At 49.7% G+C, this 25,732-nt stretch overlaps 2 protein-coding genes and 1 long non-coding RNA gene across 4 annotated transcripts; 2 read left to right on the top strand and 1 right to left on the bottom strand.

Annotated features, from left to right (window-relative positions):
• Positions 1 to 4,988: 4,988 nt before the first annotated feature.
• On the top strand, positions 4,989 to 25,253 carry LOC148674045 (uncharacterized). 2 transcript variants are annotated; one of them, XM_088623797.1, is made up of 4 exons: positions 4,989 to 5,627; positions 7,018 to 7,197; positions 7,529 to 7,754; positions 24,255 to 25,253. In XM_088623797.1, exons 1-4 carry the CDS (start codon positions 5,148 to 5,150, stop codon positions 24,470 to 24,472), a joined length of 1,104 nt encoding a protein of 367 aa, XP_088479923.1. In that variant the 5' UTR covers positions 4,989 to 5,147; the 3' UTR covers positions 24,473 to 25,253. The 2 variants fall into 2 exon arrangements, with proteins under 2 accessions (XP_088479923.1, XP_088479924.1); XM_088623798.1 differs by lacking the exon at positions 24,255 to 25,253 and adding an exon at positions 10,061 to 12,478 and having other exon boundaries at positions 4,991 to 5,627.
• Positions 12,399 to 21,740, bottom strand: idh3g (isocitrate dehydrogenase (NAD(+)) 3 non-catalytic subunit gamma). Its single transcript, XM_088623796.1, has 13 exons — positions 21,607 to 21,740; positions 20,248 to 20,295; positions 18,994 to 19,091; positions 18,546 to 18,661; positions 17,351 to 17,411; positions 16,349 to 16,481; positions 16,047 to 16,180; positions 15,850 to 15,952; positions 15,012 to 15,158; positions 14,713 to 14,807; positions 13,929 to 13,989; positions 13,520 to 13,632; positions 12,399 to 13,386 (listed from the first exon to the last, which is right to left on the bottom strand). Exons 1-12 carry the CDS (start codon positions 21,685 to 21,687, stop codon positions 13,528 to 13,530), a joined length of 1,182 nt encoding a protein of 393 aa, XP_088479922.1. The 5' UTR covers positions 21,688 to 21,740; the 3' UTR covers positions 12,399 to 13,386; positions 13,520 to 13,527.
• On the top strand, positions 14,072 to 17,070 carry LOC148674047 (uncharacterized). Its single transcript, XR_015934018.1, has 2 exons — positions 14,072 to 14,251; positions 14,309 to 17,070. It is a non-coding gene; the product is annotated as an uncharacterized LOC148674047 (long non-coding RNA).
• Positions 25,254 to 25,732: the final 479 nt, after the last annotated feature.

Raw genomic sequence — 25,732 nt, 5'->3', positions numbered from 1 at the left:
GGCTGACTTGCACCACTGATGACCACTTAGAGAAGCTGACCACACTGCCACAGGCACAGCTGGGCTGCGCTGAGAAGTTTTGCTCTCCAGGCTTCTCCTCTGGGCAGTGTGAGAGTGGTTTACTGTGCGTTTCTATTTAGCGCCATTGAAGAAAAGGAACACTGTGTCAGAAGGTATTGGGTGGTTTCTCAGAGTGCTGGCCCCTTTAAATTTCTTTGTGGTGTCTCTGTCCCTTCTTCTGCTGCCTTTGTCCACTGCCGTGTGTGTGAGAGAGAGACCAACTTGAGTTACATGAGGTATAGTTTTACAGCACGCAGGGGCTGACTGACACAGTCACGCAGGTTTAGTTTCATACGATGAAGAACACCAGGCAATCCCATTAGGCGGCTGGAACAGGATATGGAAAGGATGTCAGTGCACAATATTCCTCTGGTATGTCTTTGTGTAGGAACATACAGAAGATCTACCATTCCCCAGCCCTGTAGCATTCAGCCATCAGCACTGCGGTAGAGGTCAGAAATTTACATGGGTAAATATGGGCAAGCATGACTCACTAGCAAGGACGATTTAAACAAATGTGCACAGTGCCTACACTCCTCTCTAGCTACAGCGAGAGGGGGAGGGAGGGCTGTGGGCTACTGGCAAGAAACGAGGGATTGGAGGAAGTAAGAACACAGAGAGAGAGGTGGTCTGAGCCTGTAGTTAGAGCTGAGAGAGAGAGAGGCAGTGTGAGACAGTGGGTAGAGCTGAGAGAGAGAGAGAGGCAGTGTGGGACAGTGGGTAGAGCTGAGAGAGAGGGAGGCAGTGTGGGACAGTGGGTAGAGCTGAGAGAGAGGGAGGCAGTGTGGGACAGTGGGTAGAGCTGAGATAGGAGGGAGGCAGTGTGGGACAGTGGGTAGAGCCGAGAGAGAGAGATGCAGTGTGGGACAGTGGGTAGACCTGAGAGAGAGAGAGAGGGAGGCAGTGTGGGACAGTGGGTAGAGCTGAGAGAGAGAGGGAGGCAGTGTGGGACAGTGGGTAGAGCTGAGAGAGAGAGAGAGGGAGGCAGTGTGGGACAGTGGGTAGAGCTGAGAGAGAGGGAGGCAGTGTGGGACAGTGGGTAGAGCTGAGAGAGAGGGAGGGAGGCAGTGTGGGACAGTGGGTAGAGCCGAGAGAGAGGGAAAGATATTGGGTGACACAGCTGTGAAAACACTTGCTGGTGTAAGTATTTTTTCCCAGTTCTGATTGAGTCTGCAGTCAGTGTGGATGCACACGGTGGCAGGGACACACATCCTGAACACAGTGATTGTCTGTGGTTTAACAACACTGCAGTGCCATGGACACACTACTGCGGCGATGCGCAGGGTAATCTAGCGCTGTCTTCACTTCAGCAGACTGTTTTCTTGATTTCCCTGTGCTCTCCTGCACCCCTGATGCTCGCAGGTTCTCCTCTCGAGATTCTGACAGGGGTTCACGGAGCTGAGAATCTCCCTGTTCCTTAGAAGGCTCTGACAAGCAGCCGTCTCCTCTTCGGCTCACAAAACTAAAGAGGAAAGGGCCTTTTATTTTATCGTTTTTATCCTCTCCTAGCTCCTTGCAAAATCCCCCTTCGTTCTCAGCCAGCAGCGACCTTTTAGAACTGTAATTAATAGAAAGCAATTAGCAGCCGTAACGGCGGTGAAATTACTGCCTGTGTCAAAGCCGGAGAAGGGTGGCTCCGGCTGCAGCCCTCCGAGCACGCCCGCGTGTGAGCATGTGAGTGTGTCTGTGAGAGTGCACACTTCGCGCGCGTGCGTGTGTGTGTGAGAGTGTGCACGCTTCATGTGTGTGTGTGTGTGAGAGTGCACGCTTCGTGTGTGTGTGTGGGAGTGTGCACGCTTCGTGTGTGTGTGTGAGAGTGTGCACGCTTCGTGTGTGTGTGTGGGAGTGTGCACGCTTTGTGTGTGTGAGTGTGCACGCTTCATGTGTGTGTGTGAGTGTGCATGCTGTGTGTGTGTGAGTGTGCACGCTTCATGTGTGTGTGTGTGAGTGTGCACGCTTCATGTGTGTGTGTGTGAGTGTGCACGGTTCATGGGTGCGCAGGAGTAGTGTTATCAGTCTGTCTCTTCTGCTGAGGTACCCAGTCTTGTGCAGCAGAGCTGCAGCGTGGGTGTGTGTAGGTGTCTGTGTGGGTGTGAAGCTGTTAAATAATTCCTCTGTCATTTAACATATAGATCCTATTATACATCGCTGTCGTCCCTGGACCCACTTCTTCAGAAACCTTGCTGCCACTGCAGAACAGGGGTACCAGGCAGCCTCCGTGATTTGGTGACGTACTCACAAAACACCCCAGAGCCTGGCTGTGCTTCGCACTGTAGGTCTACCTCACCGCCAGTCCGCAGTCTGACATGTCCTGGCTCTTTCCCAGCGTGTGTGGGGCCCTGAATAAAAATATATAACAATGAACTGAACGGTCTTGTTCAAGTCATGTCAGGTGGTCTCAATCTCCTCCTGATCTTGTGACCCAGACTTCATCAGGGTAACACCAGGCTGAAATTCAAGGTTGCTGGCAGGAACTTCATGCACAAACAAGTGGAAGTCCTCAGGGGGCTACCCAGACCAAAAGGAGTTCTGCATCTGTAATATGAAAGCAGACTCAAGGGATCCAACCACACTACATAAAGAAGATTAACAAGCAATTACAAACTCATCAGATCCTTCATTTATTTGCCCGTGCTTATGCTAGGATGGCATGTGGCTTGTGATCCAGAAAGACAGGCGATGTTCTTATCCTGCTGGAGCCTGATAGAGACGCCAGGACCTCTTTCATTGGGGGCAACTCCCTTCTCTATATTCCTCTATATTCTGCAACGCGTTCCGAGTACAGTTTGGCAATGAATGAGAAGAGAACGAGAAAAAACCCTTCCTTGTTCAATAGCGTCCTCTGCTGGACAAATGCCATCATTGCATTGAACTGAAATTGCCCTTCGTCTGGGGACGCAGATAGTGAAGATATTAGTTAACTGCCCTGAGACATCTACCCAGCCATTCCCTGAAATATTCCTGGCAACATCCCAGAGTCTGGTCCTGGAAGCACAGGCACAGGGAGCACTTTAAAAATGTTTGGACATCAATTCATTTTAACAACCAATTTACACTGCTTGCACGATGATAAAAATGGATGCAACAAAATATTTTACATATGAACTCTGCCAAGATCGATGTTGTGTGGCTTGGCCTTCCTTATCAACTCTGCAAATTTGTCGGCCTTGTTTTGGCTTTTGCTGGTACTGGAATCAATCCCAAGTACTGACGCGAGGAGTCTAGGGGTCATTTATAAACCAAGTCCTGTACTGAGGCTGACGTTCACAGCATTGTGAAAATTTCTCTTTTTTCATCTTTGTAACACTGGGTGTACCCCTCAGTCTGTGCGATCTCTAAGCCAAACACAGTCTTGACAAATTACAGCATACTTACAGGACATTGTGGCTCAGATTTTAACCACAATTAAAATAGATTAGCATAAATCACCCATTTTCGCTTATTTGCACTGGCTCCCTGTGGATTTAAGTATATAAAATCAAGACAGTGCTGCTCATATTTAAGGAGCTGAGCAGTTTGGCTGCTGAACACATCAGTGCCTTATTATCCTCCTATATGCTTACACACTCTCTTCAGACTCTGTCTTTCCTTCAGTTCCCAATACAAGATTCTGAACACTGGAAGAGAGCACTCTCTGTTCTGTTACTCCAGTGCTGGGGAATGGGGAACTCTGAACAATGTCATACTGCAGCCTTTAATCTTGTTTAATTTTCTACTATGTGTAAATCTGGTTCTTTGGTTTGTTTTATCGCACAGAGCCTTGACATTTATTATTTTCTCAACTGTGCAACTGTAAGAGACAGTAATTAACCTGGATGGCTCTTTCAAACCAAGTGAACACAGTATAGGCATGGACAAAGTCAACCTAGACGTTTTCTTCAGGATAAACAGTGAAACATGCAGTTCTTTACACAGAGGGTTGTGGGGGTGTGGAACAAGCTACTCGTTGCAGCTGATATGCTGGTTTCTTTCAAAAAAGGGAGATGGGCTGAATGGTCTTTTCTCAAATGTAACCTTTCTTGATTACTTATCAAGGAGATTGCTGCACCACCTGCTTCAATTCCTTTGGCACAGCCATTTCAAAAGCACTCTGCAGTCCTCAGAAAGTACTGCCTCCCGGACTTGTCCTGAGCCGACAGAACCTGCCACGGGCAGGAGACTGGAAGAGCTTGGAACTGCCTCTGCAACAGAGAAGCGGGCATCTTTACGCAAAGGGTGGTGGGAGTGTGGAATGGGCTGCCCCGCTATGCTGTTGAAGCTGATACCCTGACATCTTTCAAGAAACAGCTGGGGAAGAAGATCGGATTAATTAGCTACTAACTACCAAACAGGCCAGATGGGCCGAACAGCCTCCTCCTCCTCTCATCTCTGACCCATCTGCTCGTACACCAGGCGATGGAGAGGAGTCTGCACTGCTGGTTCGTGTAGGCTGTGACAGAACTGCGGTCCAGCTTGACTAATAATCATAATAATAATTGCTAACAGTTATATAGCGCTCTTCTGGACATGCCACTTCCTGAAGAAGGCTCCACGGCCGAAACGTTGTTTTCTCTCTTCTCTTTTCAGCAGGGAATAAACCTGTTACTTGTTCCTTTGCAGCCAATGCATGCTGACGCAGCTCCCCACCCGAACTACTGATCTCTATGTTTAAGATCAGATTTGTGGCACTCTTTAAATCATTTGCTTCATTCATTTACAGAGGTCCTTCCATATTAATGGACCCAAAGCGCTCAAAAAGGAAACAGAAGACAGGTGAAATTAACAGTACAGGTGAAAATGCTATAATAAAAAAATGACCAAGGATAAAGCGATCAGGGTTGAAATAGCAGATAAGAAACAGATTTAAAAGAAATGCAAAAACAACCTCAAAAGTGTAAGCTTTTAATGAAGGGGGGAAGCACCATACTCGCATTTCGGTTCCTAGAAATGACACGCCTTTTCTGAACACTGACGAGGCTGCTAGATGCGCCGGTTCTTCCGCCACCCGCCGGCTTTGCCAGGCGAAGTGCTTTTCTTCCGGCGCCTGAAAGCCGATTTGAATACTGAACTGTTTCCCGTCTCTTGCACTTGCTGCGGAATTGGATTCAATGGGTTCGGCGCAGGACAAACAAGAAATCAGATCAAAGTGGGAAATTTTACTGAACAGTGAAAGGACAGACGTCAGATGGAAAATAATGGACGAGGATGAGATTTTCCTGAGTCAAACACTAGAAAACCTGCAAAGAAGGAGACGGAATGGCGATGATGTACAGTGGACCAAGTGTCTGCTAAATGAATCTTCCGTCCTGAAAGAAGAATACACTTCCCTTCGGACAAAACTGAATCCAGAGACGCCTGAAGGAGAGTCTGCGGACCTGGAGACTGAACTGGCGGAACTGTGCATGGAACGGTGTAAGCTACTGGAAATCTGCTGCGACCGCTTGAAACATTACGAGACTCCTATCATACCGATTTTAAAGTCAAAGTACACCTACATAAAATCACGAGCTCTGGTAGATAAGTCTTCAGCAATATGTGCAAAACAACTATCCAAGATGGCCATTGGTCAGTCTTATAATTCATCGCAAGTAAGTACTTTATTCACGTGTCCTGGTAAATCTTTTCGACTTCAGACGGAATAAAGGTTTTAGACGAAAGGAGGTCTGCCTAGCTCGAATAGGTGTGGGAGCCGGTGTCGCATTCGTGTAGGTCAATAAACTAAAAACAACACGCTGTACCAATAGGAACGGTGTAGCACAAATGTCCTTCCTCGGGTTTTTTTTCCCACTTCGACACGAGATGCTTGTCTTATTTATGAAACCAGTACATCTCCACACTCTTCAAACACGATCCGAAGTCATAGCCCCTGCAGAAGCAGCTAAGCGAGCAGAGGTTCACGGGCATTCTTCTACTTGAAACGTTTTCCTGTAAATATCTCTAGCCACTTTTTTATCCGCTGTGTTCAAGTGATCACTACACAATACGACAGAGCTTTCATTTATCTAAAAAGCTCTATTAATAAATTTACTGGGTGAACAATATTTTGTCAGGAAAATGCAAACATATATTTGGACCTAAGAAAATTTTACTTTGGTTTTGTTAGTCATGTATTCTTATATTTTTTGTTCTGATGGTTTCACACTCTTGACTAACACTTGTGGCAGGCGGCAGAGAAAAGTCAGTGTTATGCAGAGAAACGAGCTGTTTTGTTCTCAGGATCCCTCCAATCCCCCAAGCAGAAGGCACAAAGCCCTCAGAACATGCTGCCAGCAGCAGGGAGTTTCCACAACTGATGTTGTATACAAGAGAAGGGGATCTCGCCCGGTATTTTTAGTGTTTCTGGTGAGGACCCATCAGGAAAGTTCAGGGGTGATTGCACACTACTGACAGCTGAGTCTGATTGAACCTGGCTGTTGTCATCCCTCCCAAATGTTTGTTACAAACTCCATTATATGCCATTTCAGATTACATCGAAGCATTTCAAAGCTATTTAGAGCTCAGTATTTAAGGCTTATGTATAATCTACTTGGAGTTTTGAAAAGTTCCATTGTTATCTCTTTCCAAATAACCTGCAGATCCAACAAAGTATTTCAGTAACTGTGAGGGAACCGCAGTCTCGGACCACAAGCACATTTCCCAGAAGGCCCTGTCACCCTCAGTCACCTGACCAGTTGCTAGACAACAGTTGTTCAGGCGACAGCTTAGAAGAGAAGTTCAGAGAAGTGTGAGACCCTTTTTCTGTTGATCTAAGTCTTTGCTGAAGTAAATCCTTTACAGAATGTGCTTCAGAGATGGGATCTAAGAAATAACGGCTTCTGGATTGGTGTGCAGCATGTCTTTACTTTTACTTCAGCCTGCCTGGCTGTAGGGGTGACAGCTAGGCCATGTGGACAAGACACGATTCAGTGAAGAATTGTGCACTCGTGCGTCCCTGTGAAACCTGCACTGGTTTCTAATGGTGCCGTACCTGTGTTGCAGTGGGGGCACCCGCTGGTCTCCTCTGACCCGCACAAATATGAAATGAGTGGAAAACGCCTGGCTCTCATGCTGTGCGTCCTTAACAGGAGGGAAGGAGCCTTGAATGACATTCGAATAATGAGGACCCTGTTCCAGTCGTATGGGTTTGATTACACCATTGAGATCAACCCTACAGCCAAGGTAAGTCCATCACCGGGAGCATCAGTTATATATATACACACCAGTGGAGAGATGTCATCAGCAGTGATGAGGATTTTTAACAGCTGGAGCACAAGAGGCTTGGCTGTCATCATCCCTCCTGAACGTCAGTTAGGAACTTCCATATACGCCATTATTTAATGTCATGAGCTCAACAGTTTCTCATTCTCACAAGCCTGCAAATCTGAAAGTGAAAACCTGAACTGCGAAAATATTTGTGGCAGTGCGCGGTGTGCTTATCAGCGGACTTTGCATCTTTGTATAAAATCGGGTTTGGATAATCCCTATAGCTGTGAGTTTGTTTCTGCTGAAGGAAATCCTGGAGGCTGTCCAGCGGTTCAGAGACAGGATCAGCAGCTCCCTGGAAGACATCAGCTGCTGCTTTGTTGTCACGGCTAGTCATGGAAATCTTGGCATCATTGTGGGCAGCGATGAAGAGAAAGTGAAACTGAATGGCATAATCAAGCTCTTTGACAATGACAAGTGCCCTAAGCTTCGGAAGAAACCTAAAGTCTTCATCGTTCAAGCCTGCAGAGGAGGTATGTCTTCAAGAATAATCATTTTAAACAAACCAGTGTTTTTTTTTTTTGGATAAGAGTTCTGTTCCAATGGCACATTTCTCTACTTCAGCAGACTGTGATTTGAAAAGTGATGGCTTGGGTGAAGATATGAGAAGTCCAGAGTCTAGAAATGTCTGCTAGTAAGATTCGTTCTGTAAAACATAAAATGTCATACAGCATGGGACTGAATGAGCTGATAAAATAAGAAGAGTTATTGACGGTTAGTGTACACCTAAATCATATACTCAATCAACATTTTCAGTGTGTAGTGCCTACCTCATACTGTACATTCTTGACAGTCATCAAACCACAACATCCTCTTCAGCTGAAAGACAGCTGCTTTTCACAATACAAAATGTCTGCATTGAGTTCAATTAGAATGTGAATCAAGTACTTGCAGAATGTGTGTGGAAAAGTCAAATATACAAGTCTTTGCCAAATTGTGTTTGTCAGGGGACCAGAATTGTTATCTTGACAAATATCACATCAGCATAATAATTTAAGATGCATTTTTGAGGTATTGAAATTAAATGATAACCTTATCCTTTTTGTTACTCTTTCTTTTTCAGCTATAACAAATAACATACTTTTTTTGCTACAGTTTAAATGACAAGATTTCGAATATTTAGCATTGTAGTTTGTGTTCCCATTTTACTAATTAACACTGCTGGTACAATACAAAATGACATGACAACAGAGGGAGAATTTCTGAATGGTTTGTGAGTGATTGAAGTAAAGATAGATTTTACCGGAGTTGGTGAAAATCATTTCGCATCAGTGAGAACAAATCTGAAGATGATAAATATACTGTGTGTATACAAGATAGCCTGGTCAGCATGGGAAACCTTCAGCCCACTCACATCACAAATGAACATCCCAGGTAGATTTCTTAAAGGAAAAATACAGTTCCTCAGTCTGAGTCTGTGGTTCTTTTCTTGATTGATGAAGTCTCTTTGAGCAGCATTTCAGCAGCGATGCCATCACATCTTCAAAGTATGCTTAGCAGGAGTGTGGTGCTGGTTTGTGGAGCCAGCAAGTCAGCCGAACCTGAAACAGAAATGCAGGTGAAGGGCTTGTCAAAGATTAGGAGTCAGTTAAGGATAGCCAGGCTACAAGCCCAGAAAATGTGTGGAGTTGGCTTGAGTCTGACCTCACCTGAGCCAGATGCTGGATAGAATGGGTGTTAAGATACCAAGAGGGATGGAGCTCAAGCAGTTACAGTCTCAGCTGAGTCAAACCCCGGTGGAACTGTAGACCACACACGGGGTACTGCTCCGGAGGAGGGAGATGGTCAAGCAGCTACAGGAGCAGCTTCACCGATTAAATAAAAATAAGCCAAAGGACAAATCCTGTGTCAAAGGCTCTATGAGGAGCAGGGCAACTCTAACTGGACAAAGGAGATGCTACTTGCAGCCCAAAGATTCCCTGAGGAGAGAAAGATGTCACAAGAGAACCTCCCGTCACCAGAGACAGATGGTGGCCCGTCTTCTGTGCATTGAATGAGGCAGAAGCAGACCTGAAAGACCTGTCTCACGCTGAGAGACGAGGGTGGCAGAGTGGAAGAGGAGACTAAAGGGGAAAATAGGTTGCTTCTGCACTGCGCGGAAGGGATGAAGAAGACTCCTGGGTGTCCAGAGGGGGAGCACCAGCAGAAAGGTGCATGCCCCAGGTGGATAAGCAGTGTCCCAACCCCTCTCCCCCACATTCTGAATCCAGGGAACACACTGGCCAAGCTTTGGTCGACTGATTTAACTGTCAGGAAACAGTTCTTTCCGGGCCCTATGCGGACGACACGATCCGAAAGGTGAAGAAACAATAGGGAAAAATATCATGCAGGAGTCGGTCAGGAGACAGGGGGGCGTGTCCGAGGTGAGCAGGTGTCAGGGGAAGGTGAGCAGGGGAAGTGAGTCCGGGGCAAACAATCCAAGCATAAATCCAAAAGGGAAATCCAAAACGGGAGGCAAAGTCCAAGGTATCCATCCGAAGTAACTAAAAACCAGAACCGGGTCGGGACCGGCGGGACAGGAAATCAGGAACAGGAAACTAAAACCATGACGGAGCCAGACGCAGCAGGACCCCGGGCTCTCACGAAACGGGATTCAATGAGAAGCCCCGGGCAAACGCCTGCGTCTGGCTTTAAAGGTGGAACTAAAGAGGGGCTGGAATAAGAACAGGTGTGGGGAATGGGACAGAACGAGGAAGGGCTGGAGCGCCCTTAAGAGGAGGAGTAACGATCGTGACATTAACTTCATAGGAATAAATATTTATTTTTTCAATTATTTTAGGTGTGACAGATTTGGGAGTCCGACTTAAGGACCGTATCCAAAGAGCTGGATGCACTGAAGGAGCTTTTATTGAGCATGTAGGTGAGATCCAGCTGCACTGGGAGAGAGGGGAGAGGGGGAGCAGGAGGGGGGGGGCTCGTTGTCATCCCTCGGGAACCCCAGTAAAGAGCTTCCCTTGAGGAGGGATACTCTGAAAGAGCAGAACCCTTGCCTCCTCTCGGGACGCTGACAGAGGGAATGCCTGCACCCCAAGGGCAGGACAGTCTCTATTACTGGGTTGCGACAACATGGAGAGATGGAGCTATGTCCCTGCAGTCACCGGCTGCAGCGGGCAGTCTCCGCTTCCCCGGGACACGGAGGCAGGATCACATGAGTGATCGCATCCGTCCCGGGGGTCTCGGCACGCCCCGCACAGCCGCGGGAACGGCGCTCTGACAGCAGTGCGAGTCCAGGACCGTCCCGTGAAGAGGCTCAGCCCGCAGCCAGAAAGACAGATCCGGAAAGCCCTGACCTGGGAGCCGTCCTCTCCCAGGAGCGCCGAAGCCAGTCTGGACCCAGAACTCCGGCGGGGTCTCCGGCCGCTGTTCCCCACAGCTTGAGCCCTGTCCGCCACGGTTCCTCTTCCTCCGCCGTCTCCGACGCCCCTCCGCCTCGCCGTTCACCGCCGGAAATCTCCAGGAGCGCAGTTGGGTCTCCGCCAGCTCCCACTAGCTGGGGTGTCACAGCAGCAGAGCCGAGAAAAAACCTGTCAAAAAACATGTTCTTTTATAAAAAGTGACTTTCGTCTTGACACATTTAATCTTGACGACACACACTCTGCTCGAGTGCTGCTAATCCTTCCTTTGGCTTCTAGGAGCTTTTAGGTGCTATGAAACCGCCTCCAAAAAAAGATTCTGTGACATTTCTTTGATTCTTGGGTCATAGTCTGTAGACTAAGCGATTTAACACTGTACTAACTAGTACACCACTTAGTATGTACAGTAACTCCATTTGAAACCTGCATTTGATCATGTAGCTCTTCCAGCGTTGTTATTGTTAGACTCACAGCTGCATCTGTCACCAGTACCGTTTGCCTGGCTGCTCAGTTTGGAAAGACGAGCTGAGCTAGCAGTCTTGGTAGTACTGTGCATGCCCCATTTCATGATGACGGAGTAGAATGTGCTCACAGGGACATTTCATCCGTTGATCCATCTTCTAACGGCTCTGTCCAGTACAGGGTGGCGGGAGAGACCAAGCCTATCCCAGAAAGCAATGGGCACAAGGCAGGGTACACCCTGGGTGGGATGCCAGTCCAACACAGGGCAGACAGAGACGCACTCACACCAGGACCAACTTTTCCAGAAGACAATTAACCTACCAGCATGTCTTTGGACTGGGGGGAGGAAAGCAGAGCACCTGGGAGGAAACCCATGTGAACATGGGGAGAACATGCAGACTCCACACAGACAGCACCGCAGCAGCCGAGTCCGGGGCCCCAGCGCTGTGAGACAGCAATGCTAACCAGTGTGCCACGGTGTCACCCAATATAAAATCAAGATCTACAGAGTTTACAAAGCGCAGATATTCTTTTGCTCTCAGTAACTCTAAAGAGCTCCAGTCCTTTTTGGTATTTTTGAAAAGTACAAAATACTTCCATCACACAACAGCACTCCGGAAACATCACAAACCCCGGTCACACACCAGCACAGGGGTTCACAGACAAGGAAAAGGGAAGGCAGAATCAGGTTTGAGGATACAACGGTCACAGCTGTAACCTGACATTCTGTCTTTGAAGTCAGCGAAACGACACCAGCGGTCTCGTGAAGCTACTACATGCATACGGGCACTCCTGGGCTTCGTCTATATATATTGAGGTAATGAAAAAGAACGTCAAAAAATCATGTGCATTAAAACTGTTTACAAATCATGGATATTTCACAGGGTCGCGGTTCTTGTCGGGTTGGAGCCGAGTGTAAAAGTTGGCCACTGGGATGTGGTGATCCTCACAACATTTCTGGAAACTCAAAAGGGGGTGCCACCGTGAGGGAAGAGAAACTCACAACACCCCTGCACTCCTCCCGCTGTTGTGTTACGAACACGAACGATTATGCAACAAGAACCGAAACAGAAAGTTCAGCTACTGCAATGGTCTGAATTTAGCTCTAAGCGACAGTACTGTGCACCGTGACGCTGTTACAAGTGTTACTATAGTGCACGACCCTGAGGTGGAGAAGGTCACATCATTAAAGCACAGCTGCTACTTAACCTTTATTTCCTGGAGGGTTTTCAAAACTATTTAAGAGTTGCTCCTCCTGCAGGGACAACAGACTTTGTATTACTGCAAAAACGAGACAAAATGGATGGTTTGCCCACTCTCCTCTTTGCCGGGAGAGTGCAGGGCTTGTTTAATCGTGAAGCATGCACAGGGAACAGCGAGAAGTAACATTCATAATGAACACAAACCCACAATAAATATCTTATTCTGGCACAGAAGCATATGGTCAGAACATCTAACAGGGGAAAACCCTTCTCAACAGCCACATACAGTATTTGTGAAAACAGAAATGAACATTCAACAGAACAGCACATCCCAGCTGGTGTGGTCTGTTCTGTTGTGGGGTTCATACGTTCTTGGGGATGTTTGTCTCCAAACGTCTGCAGCAGAAACATTATAGGAGCAAAACAGACAGGGAACCAAGGCAGTAAGGAATGGAAAACAAGTCTCGGAGTATCCCCTAACAGGACCGACCTGCCAGCGTGTCGGTCAGTACACAGGTACACACGAGGGCCGACACGGCCGAGCAGTGGGGCTCCAGCGCCGGACCACGGGAGACCCCTCTCCTCTTGCGTGCCTTCAGCCACACGGGATGCAGTTCCTGACTCCCGGGATTTGCCGTCGCTCCGCAGTGAAACCAAGAAGAGCCGGCCGCTCTCCCCGGCGCTCCAGGCAGGCAGGCAGGCACGCACGGAAACCTCCTCCGGCTCCCGGAGAATTCCTTTCGCTCCTGCAGCCCGAGACGAGGAGAGGCGGGGGGCTGGACCAACACGCTCCCCGACCCGCCCTGGGAGGAGCAGAACTCCCGGAGCCAAACAGGCCACAAGTCCCAGCGCAGGGGAAGAGCGTCCGTCTGGGTACAGGAAGCGAAGGATTTCATCGGCAAAGTGCTTCCTGCAGCCAGGCCCGGGAGAGCAGGGGAGTGGGGGGGAAGGGGGAGCCCCAAACCCCCCCAGTAGCCCCGTCTCTCCGAGACGACTTTAGAAGACAACAGGTTTGAGCAGCAAGGAGAAATAGACACACGCTGTGGGCGACGGGGTCTTCCGAAGACTGCTGTCGAAGAGCCCTCCTCCTGGAAGGAGAGTGGAGAGGTGCAGAGTGAGGGAGTGGGGCAGGACTCCCGGCCTGTGTGCAGGGGGCAGCACTAGCCTGGTCAGGGAGGCTCAGGTGGAGCCCCCTGTGTGGTCAGGGAGGCTCAGTGTTACCTGCGGACTCAGTAGGCTAGGGTGGTCTGTGGTCCGTTGCTCTGAATCAGCCTCATGATGGACTGGACCACCTCCAAGGTCGTGCCCTGACCCCCGATATCCGCCGTGTGCAGCTGGGGAAACAACAGGCCACAGTCAAAAGCAGGGTGCGGATGTCAGCGCGCGGGGGGCCCGGAGTCTTTCAGCTCAGCTGAAGCACTTCTTCCAGCAGGGCGCAGTCCAGCACAGGACGGCTGAGACGCTCTTTCGGCGAGCGCAGCCCAGAGCTGCGGAGACACCTGCCTGGACACTCAGCCACCCCCCCCGCCCGCCAGCCCTTCACTACAAAACACAGGAAACAGGAAGTGGAACAGACCCGGACCCCCAAGTCCACATGGGGGTCGAGGGTCAGCACTGGGGCGACTCTTACCCGGGTCTCGTTCATGGTCTTGAGCACGGCGCCTCGGATCATCGCCGCGTAGGTGTGCAGGCTGGATCGAGAACCGCGGGGTGGGGGGGGCGAGGCAGGAGGAGAAAGAGCAAGACTCTGTGTGAGTGACGGTGACCCCCAACCCCTTACTGGCCCTGCGCCTGAACCAGTCCCTGACCAGCAGCCCCGCCTCAACACTGGCCTCAGGACTACCTGAGGAAGAGCCACATTTCATACTACCGGAGACGCCTCTAAAAGGACAAATCTGAACTTTTGGTCCCATTTGGTCGAAAGCGACTGAAAGCCCTTTACTACCTAATTAGGTAGTAAAGGGCTTTCTCCCAGGGCAGATTGGGGTGTGACCTTTACTACCTAATTAGAACCTAATCTGTTCTACCTAAAGGGTAGAACAGAGCTCAGCTAAAGAGACACTCTTCTCCACTGCCACAGAAGTAGGATGTTTCACCCAGTACCAAAATAGTATAAAAATAGTAAAGTGCACTGGAGTGGCAGCACAGGGCAGGCGGTGACCTGCGGGACATGCAGACACAGGGCAGGGCAGGGCAGGCAGTGACCTGCGGGACATGCAGACACCGGGCAGGGCAGGGCAGGGCAGGCAGTGACCTGCGGGACATGCAGACACCGGGCAGGGCAGGGCAGGGCAGGCGGTGTACACTGTACATTCAGACACCGGGCAGGGCAGGGCAGGCAGTGTACACTGTACATTCAGACACAGCACGGGGCAGTGAGCGGCAGCGCAGTCACTCCACAACGTCTGACTCACTTCAGGTGGTCCAGCATCATGCAGCTGGCCAGCAGCATGGCGGTGGGGTTGGCGATGTTCTTGTTGGCGATGCTCTTTCCTGTGTTCCTAGTGGCCTTGGTGAAAAGAAGAGACAGACGAGACAGACAGTTACTGGGCAGTCAGGACTCCAAAGACTCCTTCAGCCCAGTGGGCTAGGCTCTCTCTCCTCCTCTCTCGGTCTACCCCCAGCTCGATCACTCTCTTCCTCTCGTTTTCCCCCCGTCCCGCCTCACCCCACCCCTGCGCCCCTCTCTCCCCTGCGAGTGGGACGGACTCACCGTTTCGAAGACGGCGTAGTCGCGCCCGTAGTTGGCCCCCGGCACCAGGCCTGGTCCGCCCACCAGCCCCGCGCACACATTGCTCACCACGTTGCCATAGAGATTGGGCATCACCATGACATCAAATTGCTGAGGCTTGGAGACCAGCTGGGAGGAGAGAGGCAGACAGAGGCAGGAGTTAGTACACACACTGTTCCACAGCAAGCCTGCAATGAAGCTGGGAGAGAGGCAGAGGGGTTAATACACACACACACAGAGTACTGCCCTCCGAAGCTGGGAGAGAGGCAGAGGGCTTAATACACACACATACTGCTGCCCTCCGAAGCTGGGAGAGAGGCAGAGGGCTTAATACACACACATACTGCTTCCCTCTGAGGCTGGGAGAGAGGCAGAGGGCTTAATACACACACATATTGCTGCCCTCTGAGGCTGGGAGAGAGGCAGAGGGGTTAAGAAGTTAAAAAAGGAGACAGGAATTTCCACCGTTTCAAATATTCCATCATCATCACACAACTTCACGACAGGACAATGCAACCTGAGAACCAGGATTCAGAGACCCTGCTCTACAAAGATAGTCCGCTGGGGAAGGCTTACCAACAAGAGGAGGCCGTTCAGCCTACCTAGCCAATTTGGTCTACAGTAGTTAATTGATTCTAGGGTCTCATCCAGCTGTTTTCTTCAAGAAGACAGGGGAACAGCTTCAACAACATGGCCGGGCAGCTTGTTCCACACTCCCACCACCCTCTGCGTAACATGCCCCATTCCCAACAGGAATGTCGATGCCCTGCCAGCCCCTGCCAGGGTGCAGCTTTCCGTAAGGAGGACGGCAGCGCGTTACCTGCATTGTGGTGTTGTCCACGATCATGCTGTCAAAGGTGATGTCAGGATACCCGGACGCCACCTCCCTGCAGCACTGCAGGAACAAGCCGTCGCCCAGCTTCCTGCAGAGACAGAGTCAGCGGGTCAGCGTGCAGAGGGAGTGCACGCAGGGCCGCACGCGCCGGTCGCCGTGGTAGCGGCACGCGGTCGGCTCACATGATGTTGGCCTTGTGCACGGCGGTGACCTTGCGGCGACCCTTCTGCCGCGCCTGGCTGAAGGCGTAGTCGGCGATGCGCAGCGAGTTCAGCTTGGTGATGATCTTCAGGCTCTCCACAACCCCCGGCACACTCTGCCAGACGGGGAGAGGGAAGGACAGGGATACTGACAACACTGACCGACACCTCTCCCTCTCTCTTCTTCTAGCTCTCCCACCCTCCCTCCCCGGCTCTCCCACCCTCCTCCCTCCTCTTCTAGCTCTCCCACCCTCCTTCTCCCTCCCTCCCTCCTCCCCTCTCACCTCGTGCTCCAGGCTGCTGTACTCCCCCTCAGTGTTCTCCCGGATGATCATGATGTCGATGTTGCGGTGTCGCGTCTGCACCCCTGGCAGGCTCTGGCAGTGCATCACGTTGGCGTACAGGTCCAGGCTGGTGCTGCGGGGGGGGTGACGCCAACATCAACACCGAGACACACGCAGGCAGGCAGCCGCCTGCTACGAAGTGCGCAAAAACAACTTTTTTCTTGACCGAATAACCAAAAAATAAAATCCTACAATAGACCAGACATAACTGTAGCTGTGCCTCACTGGGGCATGCCTCCTGGATAGCTTTTCAGTCTGTTTCGCCTCTTAACAGACAGCTCTTGCACAAACGGGAACGAGGAAGCCCCAGAGATTTTTTACACTGCTTTAACTCCCAAGTCACTGTTCCTACAAACATAATCAAAAGCAACCAACAGGCCTGAGACATCCAGCACTTGATAGCTCACTTCTGAAGGAAAAGGTTAAGAGCGCATTGTAGCTCTTAGCTGTCTGGACTGCCTGAGAAGTAACAGGAGCAACAGACTGAACTGAAATTGCACTGGACTTAAAGATAATGTTCAAAGACGAGTAGGGAGTGGATGTTTGGAGCTGTCCTGTGATATCTTTGCTTTACCCTTTACAGCACAAATGTGTTATCTATTCCTTTTTGTGCTTGTTTTTGTAACTGCTTGTCTATATAAGTGAGAAGAGTTCCAGCTGGTGCTTTGAACTGCCTTTTGCTTCTGTGGCTGATCAACTCCTGCATGCGTACACGATAAACTCACGGCACCTTGCTCATCAACGAGCCTAACTGAGCCCGCAGCTCTCAGTAAGACCTGCGCTGGACCCGTCTGCTGCGCACTGGGAGTGCGATCTGTACCCCACCGCTGGCAGGGCCCCCCAGTGTCAGGCTCTTTCTTGAATCTCCCACACTGTGGGGAGCCATGCCCCGGCTGTCCCAGGACTCTCGGAGACCCACAGAGGGCTCGGGACCAGCCTCACCGGAGCAGGTTGTTCCTGGACTTGTGGGAGGGAGGCAAGGTGTGGTTGGTCTCGATATTGCCTGGAGAGACAGACGCACAAAGAAACGGAGTCGCTGGATTATTCAGTCTCTCTCAACCTGCGTGCCTTTAGATATTAAATGGGTGTGTCGTGGAATTTCTGAAAAGTCACAAAGGAGAACAAAAAAATGAATGTGATTAAACTAAAGGTCACATCTCCATTAGATGTGTGGAGAGGCAAGGTGGTCTGCAAAATGGTTATGTCTGCATGTCCTGGGACAGACAAGCTGGAGAAAGAGCTGATCTCCCACGCTGTTCAAGTGTGGGATTAGCTGGACAAACGGAACAGGACCATGCGAGTGTTCAGCACCCGCTGGCTGAGACCGAGAGAAATACTGCAGTTTCCGTTGAGGTTGGCCTTTAACCCGGAGCAGTAAATACAGCCCAGCAATGTTGTTGTACAAAAATTCATCACCAAGACTCTCTCAGCTGTGCTTCAGGTGTGGCTGTTAACCTCCTCGGTCAGGACCGCTCTGAAGCACACACTGGTGCTCCTGCCCCCTCACCCCACAGACTCACATTGCCCTCTACAGGCTGGGTTTCTGCACTGCTGACAATGCATATCACATGTCACTGAGCCATTCATGTTGTTTTTACCTCAGTGTACTCTTCATGATAACTGCTTACACTTACATAGCGCTTTTCTGGACACTCCACTCAAAGCGCTTTACAGGTAATGGGGATCCCCTCCACCACCACCAGTGTGCAGCCCCACCTGGATGATGTGACGGCAGCCATAGTGCACCAGTACACTCAATTCATAGTTGGAGGTTATTAGGAGGCCATGATTGGCAAGGGCCAATGGGAAATTTGGCCAGGACGCCGGGGACGACGTCTCATCCAAAGGACGGTGCCTGTTTTACAGTATAGTGTCCCTGCACTATACTGGGGCAGTAGGACCCACACAGACTGTAGGCTGAGCGCCCCCTGCTGGCCCCACTAACACCTCTTCCAGCAGCAGCCTTAGTTTTTCCCCGGACTGCCAGTTTTGAGTTCCAGGATGATATATCTGCTGGCCATACTCTACTCTTTATTGGAATCCTTTGTAAATTTACTTGGACTGAATACACGAACTATGCAGAACACTCATACTGCCTATACCTGTATGCACCGCGCAACAGGAAACGCACACTGACCCTTCAGCGCCACCCCGTTGCGGCGGATGGCGGTGATGGCGTTGTTGATGTCATCCTCCTCGGTGAGAGACGAGTTCACATTGACGACCTCGAAATCCACAGGCACACAGCAGAACCTGTGCAACAAGACACACGGTACAACCTCCTGTTCGCACTGTGCAACGCCCCCTCTCTACATAACAGTCTACAGCCCAATGTCACACACTGCGTGCGGTGTACATACAGGTCAATGTGTGCAGCACAGGGTGCATGCATCACTGTTGACAGCACAGCCACTGTCTGAAAGCGATAGTGTATACCAGCAGTCACACAGAGTGCGCAGTACATCGTCAGTCGACGCCTGCGGTTTTGTGCAGTGAGAGCAGATTAGCGTCAGTCTGCGCGTGCATCAGACAGTACATTTGCAGGACGGTCAGTGCCTGCAGCGGCGACAGGCAGGTCTGTGCACCTGAAGAGCTCGCGGACGTGGTTCAGCAGCTCGGGCCCGATGCCGTCGCCTGGGATCAGCGTCACGGTGTGCCGGCCGCCATACTTCGCTGGAGGGGGCTGTAGAGGAGACGGGCGAGTGAGACACACAAGGACAGCTCTGCGTGGGCATGGGTGTGATTTCTAAAACACGCAACCCTGTGAACGAAAACACTGCAGGCCACTGATGTACCAGCGCACACTCGAGATCGCTCTGCTGCTCCTTAAATTATTCTGTGTCTTTTACACGTCACAGATGCCGAATCACCAAGGAACACTGTCAGCGCTGGCCATTTTACACTACAGCACAATTCCAACATTTCCTTCAATTTCAAAGCCCGGATGTCCTCGTCCGTTTCAGTACAGGACGTGAGCCCAAGTGGCTCGGCATGCCGGGGCGAGACAGATCAGCACAGCGCCGTGTCTGCAGGCATTCTGCGGGTGTGCTTGTGCGACGCTGAGCCCCGCACGGCAGGCAGGCTCAAGGGAAGAACCGTACTCACTATGATCTGGCTCCGGTCAGCAGCGCAGGGCGGGCGCAGGAAAGCAGGAGGCAGGGAATAAGAGAGGAGACGCAGTTAGCTGTTGATCAGGGGGAGGAGTGAGAAATGACCTCACCAACACGATAAAGAAGGAACAGTGTCACGTGATGTTCAGGACCTTGATTTTAACGTCTCATCCAAAGGACAGAATCTCCTGCAGCACCATGCCGGGATACTGGAATTCTAGTCCAGAGCGCAGAGCGCCACCTACTGGTCCACCAGCACCACTTATAGCAGGAACCTGGTTTTCCTCAGTCTTAGTTTCTGAGATGTGACAAGATGAGGTTAAAAGGTATATTAAAGTAAGAGGTATATTAGTCCTGTTGAGAAAAAGGACCTATGGCACAGACAAAGAGTGAAAAGTGGAAAAGACCACCTCCTGATCCAGTTTGTCAGCATAATGTGCTTCAGTGACTGAAAATCTTTAAAGGTTGCTGGCTCAAACAGCTATACAATGGGGGTCTTATTCCCCCTGGGTCTGCTGAAATTATTTATTGAGATACAGAGAGAATAAATTCAAAATTTTAAGTTCAACACATTTCAGAAGCGCTGGACAGAAAACGGGCCATTAGCCGAGTCTGGATCAACGTGTACTGTATATATAGTACACAGCAGCTGTCCTTCAGGCAGGACAGCCTTGTCCTGCTAATACCCTCCCTGTCCACTAGAGGGAGCTCTGCAGAGAGACTACTCACCGAGGAGGTCGACTTCTCCCTCTGACTGGTCACCGCCGCTCCTAACACCTGCAAAGACAAGGAAACCACCGGGCTGTTATTACTAATAACTCACTTCTACAAAGCACCTCAGCCCAAGGATCAGATAACTACCAGAACCAGATCAGGCTGGACAGGCCAAGCAGCCATCTCTCAACACACTGCACAGATTCAACAGACAACCACAGAAATCCACGGAGGGTAACGGAAAAGAGCGCTCAACCAAACCGCAGGACAAATCCACAGCAACGAGCTGCGCAGAAACGTCGTGCAAGACGCAGCATGGGTGTCCCACAGACAAACTGGACAAGAGGAACAGTAGAATTAAAGAGAGAGAAAAAAGGTTCACGATCCTCTTCAGGGGAACAACGGTGCTGGTTGTACTGTCACAGGCTGTAAAGGAAGAGATGGTCCATTGCTAATAATGAACAGGTAGGCAGCTAGCTAGCACATTTTTACGTCTCTATGCATTCAAAGCAGCCTGGGCACATCTTTGAACATCATACTGTACCGCTCTGTCAGTGACTTTACTAGGGCCCTGTGCGCTTACAACTGCACTCTGAAACACCACACGCAACTCACGATAAAGACACTCCACAGTCGGACTGCACAGCTGCACACGGGCAGCTCCAGCATGGCGAGTGTAGAACAGAATAACGAGCAAATCTGTCAGGGGTCAGCGTGACGAAGAACCGGAGACAACCTGTCCCTTCACCGCCCCTCTTCCTCCATGTCTTCCCCTTGACTCCCTTGCAGGAGTCAATAACCCCTCCGCCACAGCAGAGCGCATCAACTCTCAAGAGAAAGCTGCTCCTCTCTCACCCCTGCCGTCTCAGTGCAGTCCCAGTTCACGATAAAAAAAACATGTCATCTGTGGCGTTATTAAACACAGAGAACAGATTCAAGAAGCACTAAAAAGTACCACACAGATCTAGCGCGATCACAGAGACAATGACACAACCGCAGAACAGAAGCTTTTGAGAGGAAAGGCACTGACACAACACCAAGCACCACAGAGGACCGTGCTCCAACACCGCAGCAGAAGCAGCGAGAGCGAGAGCCCAGCCCCACGCAGAAAGGCACCGGAGGCGTTTCTAGTTCGCTTGGGGGGAAGAAAAATAAAGTATAATTTCGCTGTGGCCAGCTGGCATTTTGAAAGTCACTCCCGAAACACCACACGACTGCTGAATTAAAACTAAACCTCTACCTTCTCCCCCACATCCTCAGCGCTTCCCTGACCTTGCCTTCACTGTCGCATCCTACCGCAGGGAGCTCCATCGCCTGCCCGGGCACGGTTCACCGGCTCACAAAGCGCGGCGGAGAAAAAGAGCAACGTCTTACCCTCGCCGAGCCCCCCACTCGCCCGGTTAATGCGGGTCTGAGCAGCTTTGAGGCAGCGAGCACGGAGCAGCAGAGCGCCATCTTGACAGTGCGGAGACACTGGGCTTCTTGCGTCTTCAAACGTCAAGCGGGGCAGGCCGGTGACAAAACAGCGCCCCCGGTAGTCTAGCGCCCCCTGACGCCGGGAGGCTGCATTATTATATGAAGCTGAACCTAGCGCTACGGGGGCTAACGTTTATGAACCGATATTTCATATTTTTGCTGGACATATATGAATGTAAGAGATACTTATTTATATAACTAAAATTCATGAACATCTCCACCAAAACTATCCGAGGACACTTACTCTTTGTCACCCACAGACTGGTGGCACTGCTCTGTCTAGTTTTCTAACTGAGATCCTTTTGTACTAATTTCCTAGGAGTCCTGGCTCTGAAAATATGTTCTTTGTTAGCTGGTGTGTGGGGAGCATACTGTAAAAAAACGGCTTCGTCCATTGGATGGGACATAAAACCGAATTCTTGACTCTCCGTGGTCATTCAAAATCCCAGGGCGTTTCTTGAAAAGAGGAGGGGTGTAACCCCGGTGTCCTGGCTAAATTTCCACCCTGGCCTTTACCAATCATGGCCTCCTAATAATCCCCCTCTCTGAACGGGCTTCATCCCTCTGCTCTCCTCCCCACTGAGAGCTGGTGTGTGTGAGAGGACTGGAGCATCATCCAGGTGGGGCTGCACACTGGTGGGGGTGGAGGGGATCCCCATTACCTGTAAAGTGCTTTGAGTGGAGTGTCCAGAAAAGCGCTGTATAAGTGAAAGGAATTATTATTGTTCTGTCTTGACTTGTCACATCACTTGTGTGTGGATTGTGCCAAACAAGAGCTTCACTGAAGATTTATCCTGTCACTCGATGGAAATGTGCACCTGAACACAGTGCTTCTCAAAGTGTGGACCACTGCCCACTGGTGTTCTGTGGAAAGGTCTCAGGTGTGCTGTGGAATCAGAACTCAAAAGGTGTGGCCCAGGTGTTTTGTGTAGCTCTTTACCAAACATAACCAAGTATTAAAGAGCTCTGTTCTTTGAAACAAGCCCACACTGCAACTGTGTGCCGAAAGCCGAAGATTCTTCTTCTCCACATGATCGTACTATATTTGTCTTTAAAATTGTATTCAGTGTTCCCCTGTGAAATCAATGTTATTTCTTAGCGTGTTAGTGCTGATTGGTTTGAAATCATTTGGTGTGCAGGGAAAGATTTGGGAAGTTAAAAGTGTGCCGTGAGCTGAAAAAGTTTGGGAAGCATGGTCTTAACATCTACCTGTCTTTGCCTCTAATTTACGTACCTTGTACCTTCATTCTGCTAGGCGTCCTGTCTGCAGATGCACCTGTCTTGAACATGTCCACTAACAACGTAGGCAACAGCTCCCTCTAGTGGGAAAACGCATTCACCTCATTACAGTATACCAAAGTCTGACTAGCTTTGCACATGATACTACAGCATAGTGTTCTTGGGTGTATTTGCAACACGAATTGGAAAGGATATTTTATGGTTATTGCTACGCAGGGGTGGCCGAAATAGTTTTGCAGTGACGATGGCCTGTTGGAAAATGTACACTTCCTGTTTGCGGTGGTGACTGCCAGGGGCCTGTTTATGGTGAACACTGTGCTTTGTTTTAGAAAAAAACATTTGGAAAGTGAAGCGTGGGCGGCACTGCTTCGCTGCGCTAGGTCCTGGGTCCTGGGGTGCTGTCTGTGTGGAGTTTGTAGGTTCTCCCAGTGTTTGCGTGAGGGTTTCTCCCACAGTCCAAAGGCATATGGGGAGGCTAAATGGCTTCTGGGAAAACTGGCCCTGCTGTGAGTGTATGTGTGTGTGTGTGCTCTGTGAGGACTGGTGTCCTGTCCAGGGTGTACCCTGCCTTGCACCCATTGCTTGCTGGGATAGGCTCCAGCCCCCCCATGAGCCTGTATTGGATAAAACGGTTCAATAGTGGAGGGATGAGAAGTGATGTTCTAGGTCCTACTATATTTTCAATCACAACACAACAACAAGATGAAGTTAACTTTGAGTGACATTGTTCGCCACATCAAAAAACATCTGCTGGTTCCATAAGCACTTTTAGACCATGTCTGACAATTTGGAATTGATCAAAATGTCATCCCAGGTGTCCTGTTTAAGAAGTTGCCCATCATCACCAGATAACTAAATCAAGCAGGCGATTTGATCTTTTCCTATGATTTTATTGAAACCGTTTTTTACACAACAGGTTGTGGGTGTCTGGAACTATCTACCCAGGAGTGCCCAAGTTTATTTCCTTCATTTATTTTTTCCTTTTTTTGCCCATATTCTTTCACAGGTGTTTCATTGTTTGGTAAAATTTGCACTGTGTTAAAAATAGTTTTATAAAAATAGCTTTGAAAAACACCTCTGTATTTTAACACACCTGCTTCTGCATTCAAAGGTGTCTGCAAAAGACCATGCACTCCGTTTGCGATAAAAAGATTTTCGGCACGCACAATTTGTATTTAGCTCGTTCCAGAAACACCTTAGAGAGGCACTGGAATAATAATTATCAACCCTTTCCTTTTTCAGTTTTGAAGCTCACACATTAACACTTGAATAATTGTTCTCACCCTATCATTTGCATTTCTTAACAGAGTCATGCACGCTTTCAGAAACTGAATTGATCGTGGGAGACAGCTTCCGCTGTTTAACAAGGACCAGCAGTGCAGGTTTTCTATTCACAGCCTGTGAGAGATGCAACCTTTTCCAGGGGAGATCTGCCTATTCCAAAGGATCCCAAGCCATATACCCTATAGAAGAGCATAGAAGGGAACCCACTTTATCCATCACTGGTGCAGCCCCTCCTGGGTGACACTCAGCAGCCCCACTGCACAGCAGATCAGGGGAGGACAGGGAAGCTGCTGCACCTGCTGAATTAAGGGGCTACGTTTGGGAGGTTGTCCGAGCCCAGACTAGAACTTAGCCTAAAGACCCCTACTCTTCCGAATAGTGCTATGTGTCTTTATGACCGGTCAAAAACTGTTAAGGTGTCATCCACACGCAGTGTCCCTGGTTACCATAGCAGGGCACTGATTTAGATATTTTTATTTAGAAGAGCACCACCTACTGCTCAGACAGCACCTCTTACAGCAGCAGCCTGGATTTCCATGGATGTGTCCTGTGCAAGGTCTGACCAGGCCCTACCTTCCCTGACGAGAGCAGGCTACAGGTCCGTCTATATCCTATCTATAGTGTGTTTGGAGATAAAATTAAGGCAGACGTCATTAAATTAAGTCACGCAGATAAGTGTAATCGAGTCAGATGAGAATAAAACAGGTTCTCTGTACGAATTGTAAAACAAAAAACAGGTTTTTCTGTTCACAACTGATGTGCAATATGTGATGGCAATTTGTGCAGTATATTCATAATGTGCAGTACATCTTTTTGTGTACTGTGCATCCTGGTTTGTTTTGTATCTTCTGTACTGTGTGTGGTTCTGTATATTCAGTTTTTTACTGCACTTCTCACTGACTGTACTGATTGTATTGTGTTGTTGTATCGTTGTAGCATTGCGTTACACTGTGCTGTGTTGACTGTGCTGTTGCACTGCAATTTCCCTCACGGGATCAATAAAGTATCTGTCTATCTAATCGATCTATCTAAATAGCAGTTCTTGTAATCTCACTATGATCTATCTAAATAGCAATTCTTGTAATGTCATTATGGCTCATCCCAGTCTCTGGTATTTTCTTTAGAGCACCTACAGCCTTATTCCCTACGGTTCCTTTGTCATTATACCCTACTGCTCTTAACAACTACAGCGCTTACTGCTCTATACCCTACAGCACCCCTGTTTGTTTTTCCTTGTCTGTGACCCCTTGTCTGTGACCCCTTGTTTGTGTCCCCCTTGACCCTTGACTCACAGAACTACCCGGTCGTGTCCCACGTCACACAGCCCGTGGGGGGGACTCCGATCTGCCCCCGGAGCTCCCGATCGCCAGTGTCCATGTGCTCCAGCAGATGGCTGCCTCATTCCATGCATTAGGGACCGTGGGAGCTGTGTCAGTCTGGGAGAACAGCCTCTTTCTTGGTCCTGGCTGGAAGAGTGCCTCCTTTGGCAATGAAAAGTTTG

Source organism: Lepisosteus platostomus, chromosome 3, assembly GCF_059453375.1.
Source record: "Lepisosteus platostomus isolate fLepPlt1 chromosome 3, fLepPlt1.hap1, whole genome shotgun sequence".
Classification (NCBI taxonomy): Eukaryota; Metazoa; Chordata; class Actinopteri; order Semionotiformes; family Lepisosteidae; genus Lepisosteus; species Lepisosteus platostomus.
Note: the sequence above shows the minus strand (reverse complement) of the source record. Positions and strands in the feature narration are given on the sequence as shown.

Excerpts from the sequence above, each read along its gene's own strand:
- idh3g (XM_088623796.1), bottom strand. The coding sequence starts at position 21,687 with ATGGCGCTCTGCTGCTCCGTGCTCGCTGCCTCAAAGCTGCTCAGACCC. Across the intron at positions 20,296-21,606 it reads GAGTGGGGGGCTCGGCGAGG|GTGTTAGGAGCGGCGGTGAC; the intron begins GTAAGACGTTGC and ends TTGTCTTTGCAG. Across the intron at positions 15,159-15,849 it reads TGGACAACACCACAATGCAG|CTGGTCTCCAAGCCTCAGCA; the intron begins GTAACGCGCTGC and ends CTCTCCTCCCAG.
- LOC148674045 (XM_088623797.1), top strand. The coding sequence starts at position 5,148 with ATGGGTTCGGCGCAGGACAAACAAGAAATCAGATCAAAGTGGGAAATT. Across the intron at positions 5,628-7,017 it reads AGTCTTATAATTCATCGCAA|TGGGGGCACCCGCTGGTCTC; the intron begins GTAAGTACTTTA and ends CCTGTGTTGCAG. Across the intron at positions 7,755-24,254 it reads CGTTCAAGCCTGCAGAGGAG|AGTCATGCACGCTTTCAGAA; the intron begins GTATGTCTTCAA and ends ATTTCTTAACAG.